Source organism: Mugil cephalus, chromosome 3, assembly GCF_022458985.1.
Source record: "Mugil cephalus isolate CIBA_MC_2020 chromosome 3, CIBA_Mcephalus_1.1, whole genome shotgun sequence".
NCBI classification, from domain to species: Eukaryota; Metazoa; Chordata; class Actinopteri; order Mugiliformes; family Mugilidae; genus Mugil; species Mugil cephalus.
The window spans coordinates 10,949,435-10,963,847 of record NC_061772.1 but is presented as its reverse complement, the minus strand read 5'-3'; the positions used below and the strand labels follow the sequence as shown (position 1 = coordinate 10,963,847).

Below are 14,413 nucleotides of genomic sequence, written 5' to 3'. Positions count from 1 at the left end.
AGCCACAACATTAAAACCAGGAGAAGTAAGTAACGTTGTCCATCTTGTCACAAGCTTCTTGATGGCAACAGCTTTCCCTAGCAGGAGGCAAAAGTATGATCACTGCAGGGTTTATTCACATTCAAAAAAATGAGACTACTTGGAAATTAAAAACACCTGCAGGTTAGTTATGGTTTATATTAAGTATAATCTCATTATTCTTTCTCAGTGAAAGATGTGTTATTATCTAACTTCAACTTTCTGGCTTGACGAGTTGACTGTAATGTTTTTGTCAACAAAACAGTTCAACAAGAAAAATTCCAGAGTAAATTTCTCATCCTCCGAAGCTGCATGAAGACACCTGCCAGCTTTAGTCATCATCCAACGTTTAACAACATCACCTGGCTGTACGTGCACTCATCTGTCCTGAGAGAAACCGATTTAACGGAGGATCCTTTTAACAGTTGCTACGTTTCACGTTGGCAGTGTGAGCCCATTCAGTGAAAAACAGATGTAGTTTGAAAACAGACGGGAGGCCCTGCTCCAAACAGATGATCTGAAAATCTGGCACAGAGTCAAATGACGAGTAACAGTCGGTGAAAACAACAGCAGCTATTTTACTACTAGAATTTCATGTCCGTGGAAAAAAAAAGCGAAAGACTAATTGTTTCCACCCTTGTCTTGGATGGGGACGTTAACAGTTAAACACCATCTGCTGTGCTTCGTGACGTCACGCTGCCGTTGCTTGTCCTACAGCAGAACCGAAAACAGATCAATAAAGCATTTCAGAGAAGCTGAAGGTGAACGTGAACTACAGAGCAAACAAGAGAGTTGAACAATACGTTTTCTGGAGTCAAGGGCAGCGGGCTGGGCAGCGGATGAATGGTGCTAATTGTCAGAGCCTCTCAGTGTATCGACCGGCTCGGTTTTAACAGTAACATGTGGAAATGCTGAGGGAATGAATATGACTGTGTCTCGCAGTCAGCTGCAGAAAATACTCGCTGCAGATGGAATGAATGAATGAATGGAAATTTAATGAACTGACAGGAGAAAATGAAAGGACCAGATGTGTGAGTGTATGAAATAATGGATGACTTAACCTGTTTCCACACGTCTGACTCACTCCTGTGAAATGAAACGAAATAGGTTTTCAGTCTGATTATCGGGGGTTTGAGGAGTGGGCAAGTGAACTGGTGTAGCCAGTCTATGAACTGATTGATTTATCTGGTGAAGTGCTTAGTGGAACGTCTCGGGAAACCACCATTGTCCAAGAAGAAGCGGACTCATTCTGGTCCAAATAAACTTTTGTAAAACACTACCTGTGAATTTAATCTAATTGGATTGGAACCAAATAATTGGTTTCTCTTATCAGAAAACATGAAATAAAATTAAACGTAGGTACAGGTGGGTCTGTTCTTATCGTGTCCCATTGAAGCTGAGTTCTTTCCTTTCGCGTTTCCCCCGACAATCTCCGCAGCTTTTCAGATAAATTTGACTTTTCCAGTATCTTTTGTTCCCGTCTTTGCCCGCGCAGTCACCTTTACTCCAGCTTGACGTGTTTCGGCTTCAGCTGTGCGTGTCCAGGCTAATGTCTGTGCTTGTTTTCTTTGTTTCAGGATGATTGGGGCTCCAGTGACTCGTCCGGGAGAAACAAAGCTCGCAACTCAGACGACAAGGCTCACAGCCTGGAGACTCTGCCACCAGGTGGGAAGCTTCATCATCGCCGGTGATACGCCAGCGACTGTCTGCTCCTGATTACTGAATCAGACTCTGATTCAGCGCCGTGATGCCTTAACTTTGTCGACTCACGGTGCACACATAGTTTTATGTTGGATAAAAGTCGGACCACAAACTGCTTGGGCAGGTTTTATGCGATGATGGACAGAGGATTAACAGCATTGTAGTCGTACACGTCATTTGAGGGCTGTTCAGTCCATCTGCTTGCAACAAAACTGCTGCTGGAAATGCAAGATCTATAGGTTGTTTCATGCACAATGAGAAACTTGATGCTCAGCATACGCTGAGTCGTTGCTCTGATTGGTTGTGAGACTATCTAGTTTCATGCAGAAGTATTTTTTTCTCTCCGTATCAGTACATAATGAAATCTACCCGATTTATATTCCGATAAGAATTGATTATGGTACACTATTTGTAACATACACCTGAAATCTTGAAAGTGTTGGAGTTCTCCTTTAATGCTGTGAATAGAGGCAGAGAGATAAACGATCCAAGGCGCGAGGTTCATGCATCAGATATATCGTCTATCTCTTCATATTCATAACCAAGATATGTGAGCAGGATTCCTCAGGATATGTTAAGAGTTCATTTTCTCATTGTTTGCAGTTGTGTTAACCAAAGGGAAAGGAAGGACAAACAGATCCCAGCTGTAGATCATGTGCACGGCAGACACTGTGCACCGCATTCATGTATCCAAAAAGCGTTCCACATCATGTTCCCTCGGCCAAAACCATTTAGTCTTCACAATGCGGTGACACAGTTTGGGTTTTATTACCAGAAGAACATGAACATCCTTAACCTTAACGGCTTCAAATAACCACACGGAGAGAAGACAATGCTCCGCAGCCAGCTGTGGGATGCCAAGTTAAAATGGCTGGAGACAACAATTTATCCAAAATAATTCGGGCATCCATTTTGATCTTCCCACAAACCCAACTATGTGTCTCCACCCAGCCTCTGAGAAATATTGTTTCAGTGTCCAGTGGTGTAGAGGAGAGCAGAGAGGAGTGTCGGAGCAGCGATTTTTCATTCAGCTCCCATCACCAGCCTGACTCAAAGCAGCAGCAGCAGCAGCAGCAGCCGTGGCTCCTTCACAAGCCGGTGACCTGCGAACGCTGAACACACACTCTCTTATCTGATCCTGCAGTGGAAATGGAATCCAATTTGAATGTTGAAGTGAGGGCATTTCAACTCCAGGGTGACTTTACACTCAACAACGACAGCGTATCACGATATCAGCCACAGCGCAAACTAAAGAAGACGAGGAAGACGGAGGAGGGAGGTGGGGTGAGGAAATTAAAGAGTTGTGTGAAGGGAAGAAGAAGAGTGGGAGAGGAACAGATAAGACGATAAAGTCTAGAAAGATTGGGGAAGTGGAAAAAATGCACTGGCTCTTCAGAAATGTGTGTAGCCTATTTTTTGCTCTGCAGCGTAAAACCACTCAAACAGTCTGGAAGAAGAGCATTTAATTAGGAACCAATGCATTAAATATTCAGTGTAAAACATTTAAAACAGAAATGTTCCTCGTAATCCTTATCACGTTGGATCACTGCAAGTTGTTGTGTGAAAGTTAACCGAGAATACTAGTTCTGCTAGAAAACAGACACAGGTATTTCACCAACTTCTACAGCTTTCGACAATGAATTGTTGAGGGTTGGCGGCGCTTGTCTGTCTTTACACAATGACGTAGGTCTTGTGTTGACAACCCACTATGTTGAGAGATGTGCTTGAAAGCTGGTGAGGAAATGTTGAGTTCTCACTGTCAGTGGATTAATCGGGTGGCGAGAGGAAGAGTAAACAATAGAAGAAGAAATATTGCTTATGTGGCTTGGGCGTCTCAAACAAACTCAGTTCACGTACTTCAAACACAGCAACACACCAGCGTCAGAAATGTGAACACCCCGAAGATAAACAAGCGATTCGTTCAGAGCCAAGACTGTGGTCAACCCACATGTGAAGGACATAGGACATTCTTTTCTGGACAACAAGGTCCACATTTTAGCCAGAGAACACAGATGGTCTGAAGGGAGATGCTGCGTCCTCATATGGGGACATCAGGTTTTAGGCTCGTGCCAGCTTCTTATTCTGCTTTATTTAAACTTTTATCCTCATGACTAGATACTAGTTGGTGTGAAAGCATGGATTAATTCTACAGACAATCACATATAAAAACCTCATCAAATTTTACAGTTGAAACTTTATTTGTGATTATTAACTTTTCCAGTTTAATATGATACACATTGACATTCTATCTGTAGTAATGAGCTATAACTTTGCAACTCGATTGAAGACATTTGCAATTCTGTTTTTGCACAGGCATGCTCAGACATACAGGTTTATATTTTGTTACTTATTGGTGACTTTATTATAATATTGAGTGAAATGACCCCCGTGTCCACACATGAGGACATAATATTGTCCAAAAACTGCTTCCTTTTCAAAGAAGATGCTTGGTTCTTATAGTTCTTAGGTCCTAATGATCCCAAATAAAGAGAAACGGAGAAATTAAAAATGCATAGCAAACAAAAGCTCAGGAGGATAAGATTGGATGAATCTTCCCCTGAATACGAGGAACATCTGTCCCCAACAAGTTTGACCCCAGTTCACACTTTGAGTCTGGTGAGTTTCTGGTCATTAGTGAGTACCATTAATTGTGGAAGAACAGGAGCCCACCCACGTTAATCTCAACATTTTCCTCCTATTACATCAGCTGAGCCTAGTCATGTGAGTTTCAGGTAATCATCATCCTCAGATGGTCCAGATAAAAATCTAAACTCACCAGTCATTTAGAACTCAGGTCACATACAACATAAATCTACTACGTGAAACAAGAAGTAACATTGAACTAAATACTGATCACAGTGTCCTTAAGCTTTGCTCAGATTGTGAAAACCCAAAGAACTTCAGTATTGGAAATCAGCAGAAACTAACCATGTGGAGACTGAAACTGGAGAATGTCTGAAACATAAATCATTATTAAAAGACTTGTCAGTTCATTTTCTGAAACGAACTGACACATTATTGTTGAAATAAGTCATGCAGTCCAGTCCATGCATCCTGTCTTTTGTTAATTAGATGAGGTATTAGCGAGGTGTGCCCAGCCATTTATATTCATTCAGTTATTGTAATTTATAACACTGTTGCCTCCTTGTTCTGGGAAAAAAGGGAGAGACGCCTCATACTCCCTCAGTTCAAGTACCGAAACCAGGAGCGGTGAGAGGGGCTGCGTCTCTAATTGAAATGCGCCCGCTAACTGTTTGTCAGGGAGTGAATCAAATATGATCTTTGTGCACATTCATCGTCCTCCGAGTTGGCGGGGAGCGGGTCCACGGCTCAGTGCAGACGCAGGGATGCTGAGCACGAATGTGTCTCGCCACTTCAAACAAAACGAGTCAGACCGCTGCAGTGGCAACCAGCGGACCACGCCTTTAACCAGTACAGAGTGAGACGGAATGAGGCAGCGAGCCACCAGCTGAGACGAGATGGATGCACCCGCTAAAGGCGCCTCCGAGTATTGGAAAGCTGTCAGATAAATGAGTAATCTCCACCAGAGAGTGGAGACTTAATCTGCTTTGGTGTTCAGCATGCAAAGAAATCAGCAGCGTTGAAAGGGAGACTATAGATAAACTTAAGACTTTCAAAGACGCGTCCAAGGGTCCGCAAGGTGAATCTAAGCATTCAAACTTATTAATTACTTGATGCCACTAAACATAGATATCAGCAAGGACATCACACGCTCTGACACATGCAGCAGTGTCTCGGAGGCACTGTTACATAGACGAAAGGAGATCATTCAGGCTTCGGCTAATTAACATGCCAGACACATTCTCATGGCTGTCAGGGTAGACACACACACACACACACACACGCACACAGTCTCCCTCCTCCTCGACGACGGGCTCCGTTTCTCCATCCGACTGTCTGTCTCTGCCTGTCATGCACACACTCATCTATGCTGAGAGATACTGTAATCTCACACTGCCATATGCTTAACACAAGTCATTAGCATAGCAGCTGCAGCCAGCTAATTAGCTGTATTAGAATTCGTGTGTGTCTGTGTCTCAGCGCTCAGTGATAAACTGTGAAATTAAACATGACAACTTTCTCTGTTTAGTGCGCATTGCCCGTGGTAATCTGGTGAAACAGACGCAGCGTCCCCGCCGCGTGTTTGCGTGCTCTCGAAAACGTAACGATGCCATTTATTCATACTGACCGTATGCATCTCCTTCTCCAAACTTAGCAAATTAGTAAATTGGAGAATTTATGTAATTTTTTTTCCTGACTCACCGCACCGAATGATAAAAGTCCCTTTGTGCTCACTAGCTTTGCTGAAGTAGTCCTGTGAATTCTGCTCTGCATATTTTCACTTACAGGCAGCATAGATTTCATGTCAGCTTTCCTCGGTGGCGTGTCGCTGCCTTGTCGAGCGGCGAGGTTTCCTTCCTGCCAGTTGTAAAGGATCCGTGCATCAGCCCAGCTGCCGCTTACATTTCAAATTCCCACTGATGTATAATCCCATTCATTCCTGAGATATATTTTCAGCCTTTGTGAGGGGCTTAACGTCATCCTCTGTGGTGGATTTTACTTTTGAATGTGCCGTGTTTATTCAACGTTTACCAGATCATGGATTTACAGTTAGTTTTTTAGTGGTGTGAAGTTTGTTTGAATGTTTAAACACACAGAAAAACTGGGAATTAGTTTTTAATCCTGATTTTTCCCGTCAGCTCAGGAGTCGACAACCTGTTGTTGCTCTCTCGGTTGCATACCACAAGTAGTGTAACCTTCCATTAAAGTTTATAGGCCAGGTGCTTAATGTGTTTTGTGTTTTGGTGTCCAGGTAAGGTGCGCTGGCAGGACTTTGACCAGGATCTGTATGTCGGCGCCACAGTGGTCCGGCCGGGGCAGGATCCTTACGCCAGGAACAAGTTCAACCAGGTGGAGAGCGACAAACTGCGTATGGACAGAGCTGTGCCCGATACAAGACACGACCAGTACGTACCTTTGTCAGTGAGCTCAGCACGCACAACAGCTGATGTGGAAAACACAAATCCGTCCCTGTGAGCTTTTACAGCAGCTTGTGTAATTCAGGGGAATGTGTGCGTGTACATGCTGTCCTTTGCCTTCTGTCTGTTTGACTAATTGATACCAGACTAGATAAGATCTCTTGGGAACTCCCTCTATTGTGGTCTATCAGATGAAACCAGGAAGCAGCAGCGGAGCAGACAAACTGTACACTGTCTGCCATGGTCATGAAACAAACCCCTGGTAATGGCTGCTGATTGTTTCCGCTTGATAAATGGATGAGGAGAAAAAAAATAAAACAAGGATGAAATGAATCGGTTGGGCTGCCTAATCGCAAGAATATTTTAGGAAGCTTAAACTTGAAAGTTAAGTCAATAGAATAATCAACAATTACTTTAAGGATAAATTTAACTGAAACTTTAAGCCGTCACAGCTCCTGGTCTCGCCCAAATTTCTTGTATTGCACAGATTTATTTACCTACGTTTACTACCCTCTGGGAAAAGGTGTCAACACTAAGGCCTCCACCAAAACAAGAGACAGTATTAAAGTTCATTTAAATGTTGAAGATGTTGAATATTACAACCTGAAACTCTGTGTCCTACCAGGGCTTCACGTTAAAGAAGGGAAGCTGGTAGAGTTTCTTGGAGACGTTTCCACTCATCCATGTAGCATCATCAGTTTTAAATCACTGCTGTGCAGTTGGTGTTTAAAGAGGCACATCTGTATCATCATTAACTCCTATGACTAGTGTCTTCAAGAAACACACCAAGTCCTTTGGTTTTCTCTATCGTCTTTTGGCTGTACCGTGATCTGGATGACTGAGAACCTTCACGGCCGTACTGCTAGGGCTTATTTTTGTAGTAGCTGGAGGGATTTCCTGATCAAGTCACAAGTGCAAATTCTTAAAGTAATTACTTCCACCAATCACTCATTATTTAATAGTCTGTTTAATAATGTTGGAGTTTCTGCAGGAAAATTAAACAGCAGCTTACGAAACAATCTGTAAAACAGCTGTCATACGGTCAGTAATTTCATTCCTCTTTAGACACACTGAGTGATTCAAACAGTATCTTCATGAAGGCAGTCATGTGACCTCACTGATATGTTGGCCAGACTTAGACAGTTGGAGCCATTAGCCTACTAACAGGGCTGGGATGGGTCTCTCATTGATCAGGTACTGATGTGTCATTTGCACAGAATACAGCAGCACTGACTGTGATGGTTTTAACTCTGGATCAAGAACATACAGACTCATCTGAAGCTGTACGAAAACAACTTGTTTGTCATTGTATAGTGTAGATGCACAAGAGCACATCATTTTAAGATTGATGCGGTGACTCAGGCTGAAATCCAGGGCAGCATAAACCTACACATATGTGACATACACTTGATCCAAAGCACATGGGTCTGTGTATCAGGGACATACCCAGCACCTCTTCATGCCTCCCTTGACTCCTTGTCTCCTTCATGTCTTGTCACTCACTCTCCTCGCCCTACAACCATGTCCCCCACTTCTTATTCATGGCAGGATTTGTCTGTTTTGGACGCGCGCTCACTCATGCAACCTCATGGGATTTTTCCCCCTGCTGTCTGCAAAGCCCACTGTCAATCCCGGCTTCAGCAGAGCATTACTTTGCCAGTGCATGTGTCTGTGTGTGTCCCTGCAACCTCTTTATATCTGTGTGTGTGTGGGCACCTCAGTGTCAGTGCGTGCTGAATCCTATTTATTGTTTTCTTGGATTCAAAATCGGCTTCGGGAACCGTTCCAGCTTGCAGCTTGGCTCGCACATTCGGCGTTGTGCTTCTGGGTGTGCGAGGGCTTGTGCATGTGTGTGAGCACTTTGTCGTGTTGTGTTTTTCTCTCCTGGTGTTTCTGATCGGTGCGGATTCTGTCTTTGCATGTGTAGTTGCAGACATAAACAATGGAAGTCGGATCTACCGGCCTCCAGCGTCGTCATCACATTCCACAATGAAGCTCGCTCGGCTCTGCTAAGGACTGTGGTCAGGTAGGTTGATGGTGTGTGTGCTATCCTTTAAAACATCTACTTTAAACTTGTGACGAAGATTCTTGTGTATGCATTTATACCCTATTGTTTTCATTCAGTGTCTTGAAGAAAAGTCCTCCTCATTTGGTCAAAGAGATCATTCTGGTCGACGACTACAGCGACAATCGTGAGTAATGCACTTGGAAACACAGTTCACATCAACGGACACATGAGCATTGGTGTGTAAATCTAAATGCGCTGGATTGTGTGTGTCGCAGCTGAGGATGGAGCGCTGTTGGGGAAAATTGAGAAAGTGCGCGTGTTGAGGAACGACCGCAGAGAAGGTAAAGTTTATCGTATTATTAACTTTTATTTAATTTTTTTTCCCCATCCTGTCGGATTAAACTGTTCAGTTTTCTGATTAACTTTATTTTTGTAATTTCCTTCAGGACTTATGCGTTCAAGGGTTCGTGGCGCAGACGCTGCCACAGCACCAGTCCTCACCTTCCTGGACTCCCACTGTGAATGTAATGACCACTGGCTAGAGCCGCTGCTGGAGAGAGTGGCTGAGGTACACGCACACACACACACACAGACACACACACACATAGACACACACACACACAGACACACACACACACACACACACACACATAAACACGTTTGTGTGGCCATCTCTGTGAGGATATTCATTGACATTGTGCATTCCTTAGTCAATAGGTTTTCAGCAGTACTGCCAAGGGGGAGGGGGGGCAAAATTGTTGATTGATTAGATATTTTTTATATATATTTTTTATTTTCTCCACAAATTTAAATTTCCTTTAATCTGAATTCAACATATTTTTGTAAAGGGATAAATTGAGCCAGAAGACATTACCACCACCCTACTGTTGCACATGTTTGAAATAAAAAAAAATGAATATTTGAAACTGTATATTATTTGAATAGCTAATACTGAAATTATGATAATAATGTATATTTATAAATAGCATTGGACTGAGTTTAATATAGAACACATATAGTAGGTAGAGGATCCTTAGTTGATCTCCCATCAGTTTGTGGGTCCTTGGCCTGAAGAACATTGAAGACCCCTCCCCTAGCCCCTAACAATCTCAACTAGGTGCCTACCCCGTACCCAGTACACAATTTCCCTGTGGAGATCAATAAAGTGATCTTGAATTGGTTGTTCACACTAAACAGAAACTAGTTCAACGTTTAGCTCGCGCAGATTAAAGTGAACTAATTCAAGTTCATAGTTTATCATTTCTTTCATTTTAAACTACGTCCATAGACTCAAAAATTAATGGTTTGTGTTCATTTTTTATTTTTATTTTTTTTAAGTCCATTTATATCGCTTCAAAGTCCACAATGGTTGATGTCCAGACCTGTTTTTTCAGACCTGGTGGGCACAATTTGCAGAAAAGCGTGATGGTTTTTTTTCATCAGCGTCTGTACTGCTCTTTTCAACCCTTTGTGTGGATCACTCTTCGGTGCTGGAGGCGGATTTTCTTTCAGCTCTATCAGCCGTGCTGTTTGCCATAAAATTGCATGTCGACTGACAGCTGTCGAAAAACTTTTTTCTTTCCTGAACGGGGGGTGAACGTCATTATTTCCCTGCAGACTGAACAAAACTTGCACGTATGGAAAAATGATGCGTTCAGTTCAGAAAGTTGCACAACACTGCTGTTACCCTAATCCTAACCATAACCTAATTGCAACCAAGTCTTAACCCTCAAACACACTTGTAATGAAGTGAGGACCGTCCAAAATTTCCTCACTTTGCGCAAATGTCCTCACTCTGACAGTGACTGGAGCTGGTCCTCAGAAAGATAGCTGCACAAGAGTTTACACCCACACACAGACAGACTTATACACTTCACTGGAACTGCACCCCAATAATGTGCCGCATACTGCCTGCTGCTGTTGGCTAGGCTAGTTAGCTGGTGTGTTCTTGTTGGTTGCTAGTTGGAAGCTGACTATTAGCCTGCTGGTCGGTTTTTCACTTGGACTGGGCTTCCAAATGTGTTTTGCCTCATACCGTGACACAAGGGATGTAACATCTCATCCTGTGCAGTAATGAACACTAATAATATATTACCGTATTTATTCACACACCCCAGTGAACCAGCAAGACAAGAGCAACAATATGATGTGGTTGGTTTTTGTCAGTTGAGACACACCCAGTAGAGCACCTTACCAGTAAGTGAAGTCACTGTTTCGGCCACTTTCTTCCTTGAAATGAAAATAAAAAGTACAGGTTTCTTTTAAAAGTGGCAGAGAGTGGAAAATCCAGGTCAAACATGACATGATATTAATATGAGAACATCACTAGATCACTCTTCATTTATTGTATTGAAACCACTGCAGCCCACTTAGTTTCCATCTACTGAGGTTTTGCACTTAATGCATGAAAATCCATTAACTCTGTAGTTGCACTTTTAAATGGGTGGTCACATAGTTTGTTCAAAACTATAAAACAGAGCAATAAAAAAATCCAATAAAACAATGGAAATAATGACAATCTCAAACTGTGCCACATCCCAATGCTCAAAATAAATGCAATAAAATGATTCGTCTCTGTCAGGATTTTTTCTTTTTTTTTTCTTTACCCAGCTGCAAAGCACCACCCCTGGATCTGTTAGTCAGTTAGTGCCGGTCAGTGTGGTTCATTTAGAAACAGGAGGAGCACATGACATCGCTTCACTAACAGGAATGTTTCAATATAAAAGCACGTTTTCACAACCACAGAAATTCGTGCTTTCTTTCTGTGGTTTGACCTGCTCACACCTGTAGTGATGCTTTTTATTTTTTGGAACCATCACAGTTACATATTCATTGTTTATAAAACTGCACGTGAATTGAACTTCTTTAGAAATGGTGATGTTCATAGTGAAGCCTTCTGATAATGGCTTAAAAATTATCTTCTTGATTGTAATATTAGTCTGAAGTGGGGCACTGAGTGTGAATTTGAGATTGTTTTCTAATAAAACTGAGAATAGTTTAATTCTGCGTTTGATCCCCTTGAAAGTTGTGTTTTGCCGTTCTCAAGTTAATAAAAGCCTGGAGCTAAATTGAAAACATTCTGCCATCAGAGTAAATTACTTTATGTTTCTTCATTTTAGTTGCACTTGTCCCTCCTCTAAAATACTGCGTGATGTGCTGTGGCTCTGCTGGTGTTAGCTTAGCTTTGATTTGGTGTGAAAAGGACAAAGCTGCTTCGCTTTTAGTCCTACTACATATACATAAACTAAACAAGTGAATCACTGGTGTCGATTGCAGTATTTACCGCTGCTTCAAAACACGGTGCCCAGGGTCATCTGGAGCTCTTCACCATTTGGTTGCTTTGACTTGCAGTAAATATTTACTGATGAAAGTTTATCTGCGTTTATCTGTAGCTGAAATACTTTATAGGTTTTTTTTTTGTCTTCTCCATTCAGGACAAGACCAGAGTAGTTTCTCCAATCATAGACGTCATCAACATGGACAACTTTCAGTATGTGGGAGCCTCTGCTGATCTGAAAGGAGGTAATGTACAAAAACACACACACACACACACAACTCCTGTGTGGTTCAGTCAGAAGAACATCAGTTCATGATATAATAGAAGGGTCGATGTCTTAATACTTTGAGCTACAATTAGTGCTTATGCTTGTTTTACTCGCAACATTAATAGTGCGTTTTTCCAGCTGCTGTTTCTCACGCACAAATCCAGCACTTCTGCATGTTTAGGTTTGGTTGATCTAAATTTATGAGTAACTTACTTAACTACATCGCAACAGATAAAACTACTCATCTGGTCTATATAAGCACTAAGTTGAAATTCTGCTGTCACCAAAATCTTCTGCAAAGCATGAGGAGAGTTAAAAGTGGTACTGCGGCACATTTGTTGGTTGGCGTTTGTCAACCCAACATTACAACTTGTCCCCTCCTCCCCCGCTCAACGAGAGAGACTAGCGGTGGTTTTGTCAACTTCGTCCTGTCAACTGTGGCCTTCTGCTGAGTGTGTGTGTCTTTGTGCGTGTTTGTATTTATGTGTGTGTGTGTGTGTGTGTCTGTGTGCTTGTGTGTGTTAAATTCCTGCAGCTCTTTATACGTCTAAATATAAAGCACTCGCACCCTGCACGCTGTTAATGGCTGTAGGCTACAAACCAACTCCACAGAGGTTGCAGCCAAGACACACAGTAAAAATGAAGAAAATGCAAGAAGAGGGCAGATAAATGCATCACCACACACTTACTGATGACTCATCATTTGTGTATGTTGCTGTGAATCTAATGTGAACCTGCCAGATACTATTACATAACCAGATTCCCACTTAATCCCACGTAGTGGTCATAATTGTGCTGTTTTTTCGTCTGTGTTTATGTTGGTAGGCTTTGACTGGAATTTGGTGTTTAAATGGGACTACATGACGCTGGAGCAGAGACGAGCCAGACAAGGCAACCCCATTGCCCCCATAAAGTAAGAAGCACCCACACACACACACACTCTGAAACACTGTTGCCTAACTTTAGACACACACACACACACACACACACACACACACACTCACGGTTGACACACATCTAATCCCCTCTCTTATCCACCTGGCTGCTCTTCCCTCTGCCCCTGCAGGACTCCGATGATAGCAGGAGGTCTGTTTGTCATGGATAAGGAGTACTTCGAGCTGCTGGGAAAATATGACATGATGATGGATGTATGGGGAGGAGAAAACTTAGGTAAGTGCTGCAAATTGAGTTGAGTGATGATGGTGATTACAGATGTTTTGCCGACAGAAATACTTTACAAGTGAAAGTCACTCAAAAAATAAATAAAAAGACTTGAGAGTGTAAATTCGTGTAAAGCTGCAGGTAAAGAAAATAAACTTTAACAATTTCCGTCAGTGCGCTTAGCTGCCTCGTTCGCGATGGTCATTTCCAGGCATCTTTCAGCAGTGGTTTGATATTGTTTTATAACAATTACATGTCTTTCCTTTCAGTATGAGGCTGTCTGCTAGTTAGCTTAGCTATTGCAGACACTAGAAACAGCAGTACATTTGCTCTATCCAGAGGAAACTACGTCCACCAAAAGAGCAGTTGCACAGATTACAAGCATGCATCATTGCATTGTTTTTACACATTTGTTGTTGATGTTGTCTGAAAATCCAAGAAGATTAAGTTAAGCTAGAGGGAGGTGAATTATACGGCTCTTGTTACACACACACAAGGACATGGTGGCAGCTCTTGGAGAGGGTGCTTAATTCAATGGAGGGATCTTTATGTTTCACAATTGTAGGAGCAGGACCATATTGAAAAATAAATCTGATTACTTCTTATCAAACTCTATGTTGGCATTTTCATTATGTGGGTTTTCTTACTTTTGAAAAGCAAGAGCAAGGTTCCCCGTTTCCTCCTCAGTCTTTAGGATTAGCTGAACTATCTGCCCTCTGCCTGTAGCTTCAGATTAATGCTACTGACATGAAAATGGTGTTAAGCTCCTTATATCATTCTCTCTAAGAAACCAAATACATTTATGTTCTTTCTGTTTAAAGCATTGTTTCTGTTATCGGGCACATAAATGCTTCGCTTTTGCTCTGAGAACCACAGCTTCCAGCTCCGCTCCCCTGTTATATTTGGTGCTGAAGTAGCACTGTGGATGTGTCTCACGTCCTGATATGAGCTCATCAGCGTTTCCATGCCAGGAGCACCAC

At 42.3% G+C, this 14,413-nt stretch overlaps 1 protein-coding gene across 1 annotated transcript in view; it reads left to right on the top strand.

The window, feature by feature from the left end:
• Positions 1-14,413, top strand: part of galnt2 (UDP-N-acetyl-alpha-D-galactosamine:polypeptide N-acetylgalactosaminyltransferase 2) — a 51,547-nt gene that overhangs the window by 26,074 nt on the left and 11,060 nt on the right. The window contains exons 2-10 of the mRNA XM_047580239.1: positions 1,596-1,683; positions 6,554-6,707; positions 8,647-8,745; positions 8,844-8,911; positions 9,003-9,068; positions 9,174-9,295; positions 12,162-12,249; positions 13,098-13,185; positions 13,339-13,442. Coding sequence (XP_047436195.1) covers positions 1,596-1,683; positions 6,554-6,707; positions 8,647-8,745; positions 8,844-8,911; positions 9,003-9,068; positions 9,174-9,295; positions 12,162-12,249; positions 13,098-13,185; positions 13,339-13,442 — 877 coding nt within the window. The remainder of the gene's footprint in view (positions 1-1,595; positions 1,684-6,553; positions 6,708-8,646; positions 8,746-8,843; positions 8,912-9,002; positions 9,069-9,173; positions 9,296-12,161; positions 12,250-13,097; positions 13,186-13,338; positions 13,443-14,413) is intronic.